The sequence below is a fragment of the Podarcis vaucheri genome, assembly GCF_965113315.1.
Source record: "Podarcis vaucheri genome assembly, chromosome: 3".
NCBI classification, from domain to species: Eukaryota; Metazoa; Chordata; class Lepidosauria; order Squamata; family Lacertidae; genus Podarcis; species Podarcis vaucheri.
Window position 1 is genome coordinate 38,438,970 of NC_138761.1, and position 13,837 is coordinate 38,452,806.

The 13,837-nt window shown below is 42.8% G+C and overlaps 1 protein-coding gene across 2 annotated transcripts in view; it reads left to right on the forward strand.

Annotated features, from left to right (window-relative positions):
* The first annotated feature begins 258 nt into the window (after nucleotides 1-258).
* KCNK5 (potassium two pore domain channel subfamily K member 5) overlaps nucleotides 259-13,837 on the forward strand; it is a 43,673-nt gene continuing 30,094 nt past the window's right edge. The window contains exons 1-2 of one of the 2 annotated variants that reach the window (XM_082216737.1): nucleotides 259-578; nucleotides 889-1,136. In XM_082216737.1, the coding sequence (XP_082072863.1) occupies nucleotides 951-1,136 (186 nt within the window). In that variant the 5' untranslated portion in view covers nucleotides 259-578; nucleotides 889-950. Of the gene's footprint in view, nucleotides 579-781; nucleotides 1,137-13,837 lie in introns of those variants that run through there. The other variant, XM_082216736.1, reaches the window with a different exon arrangement.

The window sequence follows — 13,837 nt, forward strand, 5'->3', positions numbered from 1 at the left end:
CCAGAGTGATCATTTTATCTGAGATAACGAACGTGGCTACTCTTTTGAACTTTTAAATCCCCCCCCCTTTTTTTTTTTACCAGTGCTGAACCTTCCTTCAGCCCTCGGAGGGCGGGAATATGAGAGTGAAAGACAGACAGGCAGACAGGCAGACAGACACACTTGACGTAGGCTCCCACCCAGGTCAACGTAAGAGCAAGCAAGCACCTCGCTTAACTGCCGAGGAGCGCAGCTCACCCCGCCCAGGCGGTGGCAGCAGCTAGCTCTGACCATTCCACGAGCTGGCACCACGCAGGGCGGGCGCTCCGCTCCTAAATAGCTTTTCTCAGGGCGGGCCGGGGCCACTCTGTGCTGAGAGAGCGGGCTGGGAGAAGCTGAGAAAGAGACGGCTGTTGCCGCACGCGGCGTGGCGACCACGGCGCCCTCTCTCCGCTGCTGCCACCGCCACTGCCACGGAACGCGCCGGGACACGGAGTCCGCGCGCCACATGGGACAAAGGCGGGCTGAATGAGGCTTCCCCGCTGCCTCCGTCTCTGAGGCGGGAGAACGGAGCCGCCGCCGCCGCCACCGGCCAACCGGTAACGGCTCCGCATGCGCCGCTGGTTGAGAGGAGTGGGGGAGCAGAAGGGCACCAAATTCAAACAGCGAAAGAGACGCAGGCAGAGAAAGGAGGACCGTCGGAAGAACGGGTGGTTCGGTGGGGGGAAGCGAGGAGGAGGAGGAGACGGTGGGAGGAGAGCAGAATGAAGTGAGAGGCAAATAAAAAGAGGGGCTTCGGGGAGGAGGAAGGGGTGGGGAGCAGAGGCAGGCTAAGGCAAGGCAGCGCGTGAGAGTCCCTCGCATTCTCTCCAGAGGGAGCTCAGGTCTGCTCTCCGCTTCCCTCGCCAGGCACATCCCCGCGGCCGCCTCTCCTTTTCGCTGTCGCTGAGCGTCCCCCACTGGGCGCCGCCATGGTCGACAGGGGTCCCCTGCTCACGTCGGCGATCATCTTCTACCTGTCCATCGGAGCCGCGATTTTCGAAGTCTTGGAGCAGCCTTACTGGAAGCAAGCGACGCAGAGCTACAAGGACAAGAAAACCCAACTCCTCAAGGATTTCCCGTGCCTGGGCCAGGAAGGGCTGGACAAGATCCTGCAGGTGAGTTTGGGAGCGGGGGAAAAAGCTGCTCTTCCGAAAGAAATCCGATGGAGAAGTCGCTGGGCTGGGCTGGAGTGTGGCGGCTTGTCCACCTTCTGTGAACCGACGGTCACGTTGGAGGCTTCCAAAGCGGAGGACTTCAAAGAGTACTGTATTATAAGCCTAAGCAAATGGCACCTGAGGACATGAGCGCACACCTCCCGCACACGAAATAAAAAGGGGAAATACCACCCATCCCTACAGAGTTCCCCCCCCCACTTACACGGGGGACATCATTATGTTCCTCCTGGGGGAAGGAGCCAACTCTTTGAATGAAAGCATGGGTTATTGTTTAGCTCTGTCGGTGCGTTTCAAACCCTGCACCTCCTCCCTCCCTAAATTGCACAAACCTAACAATGCATGAACCAAATTCAAAGTACAGTAGATGAACACCAGGAGCGATCCGAGGTTGGGAGTATGTGTTTGCAGAACAAATCGTTCTTTGAAGGGGGGGGACACACACACATTAAATGTGGCATTCAACGCGAAGCTCACTTGTAACAGCAGTCTTTATTTCATTCTCCCCACCCTTTCGGAGCCCTCTCACTGTACCCTCTCGACATACAAAGGCGTTTATCTGTTAAGCAGCGTTTAAGAGCTGGACTTTCCCCAGAGTGCTCAGACTCAATTGGTTTGTCACACTCTTTCCCCTCTGTAAACTCCTCCTCAGTCATACGTTGCCGGTGCCTGTTATTGTGACTTTTCTAAGGGGCAGGCCCAGCACAGTTTTGTACTGTTTTATGTCAGCAGCAGGTGCTTAGTTTCTGGTTTCCTCTTTTTCAAATGTTGTGCAGATGTTATCAGTACAACTTTTAAGCCTGTGAGCAGGTGAAAAGCGTGGAAGTGATTATAAAAAGAAAGCGAGTGCAAACAGGGAGAGGGGAAAAAACTTTGTGATGTGTCCTTGAAACAATGTGCAGTTTTAAGATTTCTTTCAATATTTGAATGGCAAGGCTTGTATAGTAATAAGCAAAACACCTGTTTCATGCTTTGCATCTGGATAACTGAGCTGTGTGCGGGTGCATGGATGTTTTCCTCTTGAAAGTTCAAAGGTGAACGTCTGTTTAAATTAATTCACTGGGAAATATTCCTTCCTGCAACTTCTAGCTTCTCTAGAATGTTTTCTCATTATCAGCTCAGTATGGATACTCTGGTAGATCTGAATGTGAATAGAAAGATTCCAGTCCTCAAAGAGCTCAACTTGCAGGAGCCCCATTGATTGAGCCACATGAGATCCGGAAACAAAGGATGATGCTGAATAGTTCCTGCCCTTGATCCTTTTCTTTGTTTGCCTGTCTCTTCTTATATGCTTCATAAGCTCCATTATGTGGAAAGTTTGCCTGGCACTTTTGTTAAGCTCTGGCTTGCACAGAGTGCGAGGCCAGACAGTAAAATAAAGAACTGCAGAATGCTTGTTGCAGCTGCATAAAATATCATTTAGGTTGAATCCTCACTGAACTTCTAGTAGTATATAGCAGTGGACATGTTACTGATTCTGGAACAGAGTCTTGCAGCACCTTTGAAGCCTAGTCTTTATTGCAGCATAAGCTTTTGTAGACCAGCTTTTGTCTGTCCTATGCATGAAACATTGTCAGTTTTGCAAGCTCCTGTAACTGTAAACTCCTCAGGGCAGGGGCCTGACCCCTTTTGTACCCTGTAAAGTACCGTGTGCATTGATGATGTTATAATAACTAGCATGTATGTATGTTTTACATATACAGATATAGCTGGAAAATTATAAAAGAGGGAGGCCAAAATGTCATGAAATACAGGAAGGTACAGGCATTCTGTAGTGTGTGTGTGTTTTTAGAAAAGCTTGTTCTTCTGGAGTATTCATAGCACTTTCATCTGCTGCTGAAGTTGAAAAGGGCAACGGAAATGCTCAAGGGCCTGGAAACATTCGTCCTATGTAGAAAGGTTGCAACATCTGATGAAATGGTACAGAAGGGGGCACATGATAGAGGTATATAATGGTGTGAAGACAGAGAAGTATTTCTACCCTCTCTCCTAATACGAGAACCCAGGCTTATCTGATGATGCTGATTGATAGCAAATTCACCAGGGCTCTTCTTTATGTTCTTAGTGTTTGTGGGTGGAATTAAACGTGCACTATTACAAACGTTCCATCTGCACAAGCAGAAGGTTTGCCAGATGGAATGATTCCACCCCCCTGCACTGTTCTGGAGGTTCTTCTGACACAGACACCCCCAAGCCAATTGTGGGGAGGTGAAAAGCCTGTGTGCAGGGCTTCCACTGAAAGGGTCATTGGTATATATCTTATTCTTCCTGTGCTTCATCACTTCGAAGTTAATATAACTGTAGAGGGTTATGCAATAAGGGTCAATCAATTTATACAGCCCAGGCTGCATGGCTGGAGTATTCCATGGTCTGTCTATCTGTTTTCACTTGTTTTGGGGGATACATGGAATGGATCCAATTTTCCAATTTGAAAAAAGGAAGGATGGGCTTACAATTAATTTACTCATTGTTATCATATAGCATTGCTTTTATTGAAGTCAAAATGAAAATATTCTGACCACTGGATGCACTGGGATAACATTCCGTAATGTGAACTGGGGTAGTCATGGCTGATGGTTATCGCAGAAAACCCCTCTTTTAGTGTGAGGGTGAGCTAAGTAACCTTTTGGTTTAAATTCTTTTGTGCTGTCACTACTGATTTACAGGTTTCTGTAACTTTATATCTCTGTTAGTCCCTTGGTGACTGATGTGACTGTCATCTAAGGCAGTGGATCATAAACTTGGTGTTTGCTTGTTCTTTGTGGACTTGTATTTTTTTGCCCCACACCCACTACATGGGGGGATGATTGACAGACTTCACATTATAAAAACTCAACTACTGTGCAGCTCAGTGGAAGTTATTTGTGTGAACATGGAAGAATGATGCATGAAGCTGGTGGTTTCTTCAAAGTTTTCAGAGGAACTAGTTGCTTGGCTTTAGAGGAAAATCAATCAAATTTATTAAAACAAAAACCTGAAAGGTACCTCTTCAGCATGGGATGGAAATTCAAGAAAACCTGTTGGCATTTACCTCCCTTTTCATTGTTTCAGATTTCAGGTTTGGTTACACTGCTAGTCGTGTGCATTGCACAACATTACAAATGGGTTTTGTGTAGTTGCTAAATAATCTCTCAGTATTTTGCCTGAGGGGTCATTGTCACCAAATTTTATAACACTGTAAAGCTATGATCATTCGCCTTCCATGTATAAGATGTTGCACACAGAATATGCTTCTTGATCTTGCACAATCATTGCTACATGTGCCTATAAGCGAAAGTTTCGGAGGCTTCCTGTTCAAGGGGCTAGAACTTCCTCTTTCTTTTTCAAAGTTCTTCTTCAGCATAATTCAGAAATGCTGCTGGTACATCCATCTCCTTCCCCTTTTGCTCATGTTGTGCCCATGCTTGAATCCCTTCATTAATTTCCACTTGCCTTTGGTTTTCCCCAACTGTATTCTGTCCTGTATGTACTGCTATCTGTTTCTCTCCACTCCCTCTATTACAATGAAGTCTCATGTCAGGTTTCTATTTCTTGTATCCTGTTTTTAGTTAGGGCTATTCATGTTTTAATTTGAAATTGCGCAAAGTTACTAAATGTTCATAGGCTGCAATCTTACATGCATTTAGCTGGGAGTAAGCTGACATCTAAGTAAACATGAATAGGGTCTGGCTGTGTATGTGTGCTCTTCATTGCTGAGGATGCAACTCAGATAAAATACCCAGTTTAGGGGGATATTTGTCACTTCTCTTGTGACCTGACTCTGCCTCTTCTGCTGACATTGCAGCATCCATCATGCTGCTAAGTGCTACTCCATGGGCTAGGATGGAAGTAGTGAGAAGTGTGGATTACTGCTGACCCGTGAATGTGCAGCGCTGGCTCTATCATTGAGCACAGTGAAGCAGCCAACGCTGAGACTGGCAGCATGGAGTTGGAGGGCAGAGCCCTGCACACTAAGCTAGTCTGCTGCTCTCAGGTGTAACTCCATCACCAACATTGAAGCAAAATTCAAATGCCAGTCCAGCCAGCTTCTGTACATGGAATAGGGAGTGCCATCTTGTCCTTTGCCTTAGGCAGAAGCTTGAACCAGCTCTGGGATTATGATTTAGAACACACATAGGCCTAATTCAGTCTTAATGGTCTTCACTTATGAATAAACCACAGTGAACATTGCGCTTGCTTCCTCTTTTGCATCCATGAGGAGATCAGTTTTATACTAACCACAGTTCTCTGTTATGTCCTGACTAAAGTTTTACATTTGTTAGAACAAACCAGGATCAGCAATCATGATTTAATTCTGGCTTATTTTCACTAAACAAACAATCCACAGTTCCATGAATTCAGACATAATGAGGAACTCTGGTTTGTTAAAAAACTGCAAGCAAAAGTTTTTCTCCAACTCAGAGGCACACCAAGGAAAGGGAGAGGAGGGAGTAAAGGTGCAAACTGGATACACATTCACATAGTGGGAAACCATAGCTTCTATTACATCTGATATTTACTCCTGTATCAGGGACTGGCTGGATGCAGAGGATTGGTGGGAGGTTGCAAGAATGGGTGAAGCAAATCATGTATACGGTAGCGCACATAAATTCATTGCATTGCACTGAAGTAAGTGAACCTTCTGTTCCCATTGGGTTCACTGAGGGTTACTCTGAAGTAAGTGTGCTGAGAATTTTTTAAAGGTTCATATGTTGTACAGGGAAGGACAAGTCTATATTAACTGGTGATGTGTGAAGTGCTATTTCAAAGCTTAGCTACCCCCTTCCCTTAACTGCTTAGAGGTTTTATTACAATCAAGCAATATATGCTCAACACTAAATACATGCAGCCGAAATTTAACAAAATAATTTGTTACATTTCACATCAGTACTGCAATCACAAAATCTACCCCTTTGTATTTCATGTCCTTTTTCTTGCAACTCCCCTCGTTCCTATACTCTCACATCTTCCAACTGATTATAGTAGTTCATATGCCTGAGGAGGTAGACACAAAAACTTAGGCCATAATGGATCTGTTAATCCTGAAGATTTGAGAGAAGACCTGTGTATTTTGGCAATATACTCTGCAGCATTTGTAGATATTCCCTCTGAAACAGTTGAAAACTCTCAGCCTCTGATTCCTCATGTATTTACATGACTTTGACTTGTGAAACTGAAGTGAGAGGCTGCCATAAAAATTATGATTGTAAAAAATCATTATAAATGCAAAATGGCTTAATTGGGTGTGTTAAATCTTGATGGAGTTCATCAGCTTGGAACTCAGATACGGATCCTGCATTTAATTTTGTTTGCTTGCCATTTTTTTTACTTTGTTGTTCAAAGATGCATTGGAGAGGTCCCTGCTACCCTATTGTCCCTATTGTGTAAAATTGTTTAGCCAAGATTCATAGCATGTGTCCAATAGGAGTTATACTTCCAAACATCAAAAAATAAGTAGCCAGTAACTGTTTACACACTTTGGTGAGTGAACAGCTGAGACACTTGTGAATTTTTATTTCCTGGATAATTATTAAGAACTTGGGAAAGTGGAATTGGCTGAGAGCAGGTTTTCTTCCTTCCTGGCATAACTGCCAAACTAGTATTAATAACTAAATGGGACAAGACCCTATTTTCAAAAAAATGGAAGCAAAGTTCTTTCTTCCCTGGAGTAAAAACAGTTACAGGAAGTTGAGGGTGCCCCCCAATGCCTTCCTGTGTAGACGTTTGACATTGCTGGAAAATTTTGGGTTCCATATTTCCAGACACAGACCCTTGAAGTACAACTAAAGCACATCACCCTACTCATGTTATGAACAACCACTGAGTCACAGAAACATGAGTAGGTTGTTGCATCATTTTCTTGGTTCTGTGTCTTGCGCAAATTAGAAATTGTGCACCTCTTGTCTTCCTCTTTCTCCCCCCTCCCCTCCGCCTCTCTCTCTATAGCGTTTGTCACGTACCAATTTATTTTTCAACAAGAACTTGATTACATGTTATATTGCTATGTCAATTCATAGAATCATAGAAACATAGAGTTGGAAGAGACAACAAGGGCCATCGAGTCCAACCCCCTGCCAAGCAGGAAACACCATCAGAGCACTCCTGACATATGGTTGTCAAGCCTCTGCTTAAAGACCTCCAAAGAAGGAGACTCCACCACACTCCTTGGCAGCAAATTCCACTGTCGAACAGCTCTTACTGTCAGGAATTAAACAGATGTTAACATCTGCATTGTTGCTGATGGAGGAAGAAGAAGAGAGGAGTAGGCACACCACACTCCCAATAACAGTATTTAACCTGTGGCCTTCAAGATATTGTTAGACTACATCTCCTATCAGTCCTAGTTTGCATGGCCAATGGTCAAGAATGATGGAAGTTGTAATCCAACAACATTTGGAGGGCCAAAGTGCCCCAGCTCCTGGCATACTTGCTTTGAGGAAGGAATGTTTCCACCTTCATTTATAGCAAGAAGCTGTAGAATGGCTTTCTTTTCTCCACATCTCAATAAGCATTTACTGTATATTGTTGTTGAGCAAATGAGATTTTTTTCCTCAGCAAGTGAGCCATTGCAATTTGGAGTGCTGTCAAAATTATTATAATTATTAAAATGCATATACTGCCATTCATCCAAGGATCACAGGGCAGTTTGCAGTATTCTATGTAGCTCAGCAAATGCCATGAGCATCTTATTTCCTAAATGCATATGCCATTTAGGACCGGAACATCCAAGATCCTGCCTACAAGGAGGGGTGTAAGGGCTGAAGTAAATTAAGATGAATACAGAATTTGCTGTGAAACTAATTTGCTATTCCTTGGAGTGCGACTGCTTCCCCTATCATACATGGGAGCACAAGTCATCCAGCTTTTTTAAAAAAGAGTGGTGGTCAGCAAGATGACTCCTGGCATCTTTTGTGTTTATTGATTATATAATGAAAACTTGTCTTTGAATTAAGGGTTGCAGGACTATCTCCAAAAGGATGAAGTAGCAGCATGACTTCATTGTCTGGATAAGCTCTTATCTCAACCCCATGACTAGTATAAGGCCCCTTTCATGCATGATGTGTAGATATATTCAGTGGAAAGCCTACATATGTAGAGGTCTGTAGGACTAGCCATATTACATTTTACATTCCTACTATTTCGATACCCTCACTCCAACTTCTGTCTGACATACACTAAAGCAGATTGGCCAAGAGCTGAGCCAGTTATATTTCAGACAGTGAATTAAGGACAATGGCTATCATGACCTTTCAAGATACATACCATTGATTGTCCCAGTTGGATAAGGGGTGGGGGTGGGAAGAAGCAGCTGCAGGAAGCCTAGATAAACCTAAATGTGAACAACAAGTTTGTGGCTTCTTACAAAGAACAGGATGCTATCTTTGCCAGAGCGGTCTCTTACCCCACCCTTGATTTGCTTCTGGGTACTTTAAAAAAGACATAAGAAAGAAGAAGAAGAAGAAGAAGAAGATCTATATCCAAGTAAATGTGTAAGTATCTTGCACACTCTTGATGGAATTGAAGCAACATTAACTCCTCCTGAAACTTGGAAATAACTACTGAGATATCTTCAGCTCTACGACAATGCCCGAGAGAACCACTATTTCTGCCATTTGCACTATGCAATCCATTATTTACTTAATTCATTTACCTGAAATCTGCTTTAATCTGGTCCCAAGTTGTTCAGTAATAATGCCTTGGTATTAGTTAGGTATTAGTAACAACACACTGAAGATAGTCCAGCCAGAGCAGTTTCCTCAATGCAGATGTAATTATGTGCATATCCAAGTACTGCATTTAACAACTTCACTGCAGTATCCTGCAGCAGCAGGAGCTTCCAGACCAGTCTGAAGGGAAGCCCCCCAGAAAGCACATTACAGTTGTGCAGTTGTGAGGATACCAATGCATGGATCATGGTGGCCAAGCTAGCCCTGTTCAGGAAAGGACATACTTGGTGTACCAGCCTAAGTTGGTGGTAGGTGCTCCTTGCCAAAGAGGTTGCTTGGTCCTACAATGACAAAGATGGATTCAAGAGGACCTGAAAGTTATGTAGCCATTCTTTCAGAGGGAATGCAGCCTCATCCAGAACTAGCAAGCTCACAAACTCCTGGACTTAGCTATTTTGTCAAAACTTCCAGAGAGACTTTGACACATAGTTCCAATTTTACTTAATGCCCCCCCCCCCAAATGTATCAGTGGCAGACTTGGACTTGTAAATTTCAGTGGCATCCTGTGCAATGCCAAAATTTGGCGCGCGCACGCGCGCGCACACACACCACCTCTCAATATACGTTCTATAAGTCACTGTTGTGGCACCCTCTCAGCTCTGCCCCTGGTGTGGGCAAACTGGTTGTGCTGCCCTAAATCCACCTCTGAATATATGCAGCAGCGTTACATATTTTCTCCAATAGAGATGTACAGCTAAGGTCAATCATGTAATAGTAGTAGTAACATGAAATGTTTAGGGAGTAGCCAAGCTTCCATTTTACAGACATCTTAAGAATGCATATCCAGACCTCCTCCAGTATGGACAGCTGCTTGCTTGGACAGAAGTCCCAACAGCTGCTCTCCTTTTTCTGGCCCACACATCATTGAGTCGATCCAGTTTCAGGCTTTATGATGCAACAGCGCTTGCAGCTGCACTTGTTTCAAAAGAAGGGTGTTACATTTTCAGTGGTTCCTGAAAATACAAAATTGGCTAAAAGAAAGAAGTTTGAGACAGCCGTTTCCTGCACTGTTGAGGGTGGGGAGGGGTAATATTTATTTATTTTTGTACTAAGCAGATGTAAAAGCTACAGAAACTGAGGACAGGGAGAAAAGAGAGCAATTAGTAGAAATTTGTTGCTTCCAGCAAAAGGTGTTCTCCTGGTCATATTGTTCAAGGGCACGTTTGCCTTTCTTAGCTGCCTGCATCTAATACGGGTCTTAATAAGAGCAGGTCGTGTTAGTTCTTTGAATGGCTTATCAGCACGTGCAGCTAGGCCTGTCATATGAAGCCCAACCACAAAGCAGCAACAATTTGTGTGAAGTTCTGAGTGCAGAAGTACATCCTGCAGGCACAACCCGGTGCTAAAAGCAAGACTGTTCAATACTGCACTCCACCATGGGGTTAGTGGTATGCTACTAACTAGAGGATGCGATTGCATTAAGGTACAGTATCACGGTGCCACAGTCCTTGTGCATATGCAGGCTTTGTGTTTATATTAATGTAAAGAAATTGCAAAGCTTACTTGTCACTGTAAGCTTGGTTCTAATAGTACACTGAAACATTTCCTAGGGCTTTCTGTACAGTGGTACCTTGGTTCTCAGGCTTAATCCATTCCAGAAGTCCATTCCAAAACCAAAGCGTTCCAAAACCAATGCGCGCTTTCCCATAGAAAGTAATGTAAAACGGATTAATCTGTTCCAGACTTTTAAAAACAACCCCTAAAACAGCAATTTAACATGAATTTTACTATCCAACGAGACCACTGATCCATAAAATGAAAGCAATAATCAATGTACTGTACTATAAAATAAATAAGACAGTATGCTTTCATGAGCTTTTCGTGTGTATCTGAAGAAGTGTGCATTCACATGAAAGCTCATACGAATAACAAACTTAGTTGGTCTCTAAGGTGCTACTGGAAGGAATTTACATAACATGGCATTTGACTAGCCTGTTTGTGTCTTTGTAAGAACGATAACAGCATTTCAAAAAGTTTCTGTAGCAATCATATTGAGACTTGTAGCTGGTTACATGTTACCTTTTCTGAAGAACCACAGACGGAAACCCCCCTTTCCTTTTTCTTGCCTTCCGTGGGTTTTTTTTGTTACTAGAACCCATGACAGCACAGGAAGTAGGTTTATTTTACACAGAGCCAGACCTTAAATAGCATTCTTTGCAAACCCCTCCCCCCAAATATTGAAATTCAAATAAATTAGGAAAATGGCAGTTAGAACTCAAACTACATCCTTGAAATAGTATATCCTCTTTCCAGACAGAACAGAGTAAAACCTCCTAACTGACAAATAACAGATTTGTATTAGTTAAGTTCTAGCCCCACTTACCTGAGACTAAGGGCTCATCCTCACTTGCCTTTTGCCTCACTCTTTCCAAGCAGAAGTCCATACTTTAACACTCCAAGCATGCATTTATTTCTTTATTTAGCCCTGCACTTCCCTTGGGAAAACCACTCTGTACAGCTAAACCAGAGCAAATGTCAATTCTGGTTTTCTGCAGGTGGAGGTTTATAAGCCCTAAGCCTTATTGAATTCCACACGACTTCTATTTGAGTAGATATCATTAGCTTGCACTGTAAGAGTGACTGTCCTACTAATTATAATGAAACAAACTTGTTCGGTTTTCCCATAAGTTACACCTTGGTATCCAAATGCAGTTTAGACAAACCTTTGCACTTTTAATGCAAGTTATGTGTCAAAGCCTCAACATTAATCTGTATTTAAATTATATTAAATTAACATAATTCAGTTTAGGGCTATTAACCACATTAAACTGAGAGCAGCACTGTTAAATGTCCAAGCAGCTTTTTATTTCTTCTCATTCAGCTTCGTTTTATCTAAACTCCCAGGGGAATGAAGATGAGAACATATCATGCTTTAATTAGCTGAAGTTTCGCTCAATGAGAATACTATGCATTAGGTCTGATTTGGGCTATATGGAGCACACCAAAGCTTTAGGGAGCAATTCAGTGCCCTCCCATGTGCTACCACTAATCCTCTATTGCTGGCAGTCCTCCTGACCACATCAGAGTGGGGCCAGATAAGGCCCTGTCTTTTATGTGGACTCGGATAACCAAAGTTTGATAATAAAGGCTCTCTTTTGTGCCGTAGTTAAGCTTTTGAAAAATGTAAGTTCCTGAATATGGAACTTACATATGGAATATGCTGGCATTTTCAGGGTCTTGTGCCATTAAAGTGAAGGTATGCAAGGAGGCATCTCTCTCTACCTCCTTCAGCAGCCTTAAAACAGAACCTCACTTTTTCTACTTGGGTACACAGATCCACATATGAAATACACACATACGTGATCCAGCAAGTTTGAAGACCAGCTGTGCAGAATTGGGTGTGCTTCTTGCTACCACCCGCAACCGCAAAATCCTCTGGAGCAGTGTTGGGAAAGAACTGGGATGATGCTACTGAGTTTTATTGTTTGTTTATAAAGTTTATTGTTTGTTTATAAAGTTTAAGATCCCACTCTTGAGAACTGAAAAGCCTTGCAGTTAAGGATTAAAAATGAGGAACCAGTGGAAGCAGATAATAGGATGCAACCCAAAAAGAGACACAGACTAAAAATTATGTATAATTTGCATGTACATGTTCACATGTGAACTAAAACTGTATCACCCATGCAACGCAACTGTTACAACTCAAGATTCTTTGCACTGTAAGACAGTGTGCTTGTTGTGCAGAATCAAAAGCAGATTACAGTACATTGGGGTGGGGAAGAGTCCCCCCCCCATTATCCATGCTGTTTCTTAAACCATCTGTGTTGACTGAACATGTCTATTTAACTACAATTATTTAATGACTCCTCTAAAATAGTTACCTAAATTGCTGTTTCATGACACAGTAACCAGTTACTGGTTTGGCAATACTCACCCTTGGATAGTTTGTTTAGCTGCTGCTCCTTTTTTAATTATATGGGATGGATGTTCTCTTGGATTTCGTTTGGTTTACATGTAGGACAACTAGATGGAAACTCACTATGAAATGATGAACTTGCTGTTTCCAGCTGAAAATAAAGGTTTTGTAGATTCAGTGTATTGTACCTACAAGTGGAGTCAACAGCGGAGCATGTGAGTCAGATACCTCCTCTTTGAGTGGGAGTGTGTCTAGTTTCGGTGTGAGGTCTAGTTTAGTGGGTGGGCATCCTATGTTGTTTCATTTCATCTCCCACCAGCCTCAGCCAACATTGCCAATGATCAGGGATGATGGGAGTTGTTATCCAGCAACATCTAGAGGGTCACAGGCTAGCCAGCTTTGCTTTAGATACTTGTAGTCTAAACTGGGAAGTAAATACTGCTGGGGTCAATAAGGCTTGCCCAAGTAAGTGTGCACAGGATGGTAGCTTTAGGTAATTTTTTAGGAGGAACAACGATCGAAATTGCGGTCCATTGTTGTTGTTCTTAAGAATTCAATAAGATTCCAGAGCTTTCAGGAACAGAAACCTCCTGCAGCAGCCTGTGTGTGGGTTTGTTTGGCACATCAGGTTAACTAACTTTGAAATATGTTAGCTTGCATGAGTTTTGACTGTGTGCCTTTTTATTTATATTTACATTTTATAGTAGTATACCTTGCCTTTCAACCAATAGGCCCTTGTTTAGAGTATTTTCTCATTTCTGTTAAATACTTACACCGCTCGAATTTTATTTGTTGATAAAATGCTAAGAGTGTGGCAATTTCAGGCCGGGGGGGGGGGGGCTTAGCTCTATAAAGTGAGCCATCTTGCTAACTGTTTTAAAGCCAAATCATTTTGAATTCTTCAGTTTGAGTCATCACAGTGTTTTGAATTTCGTATAGTAGAAAAGGGCTGACACAAGGGAAAATATTCTTCTTTTAAAATAACACCCCACAAAAGGGAAGGTTGTCTTGTCACAACAGTGGTTCTGATTTACGAGGATATTTTTCCATTTTCTCTAAAATATTGAATCTTTGTTATCCAT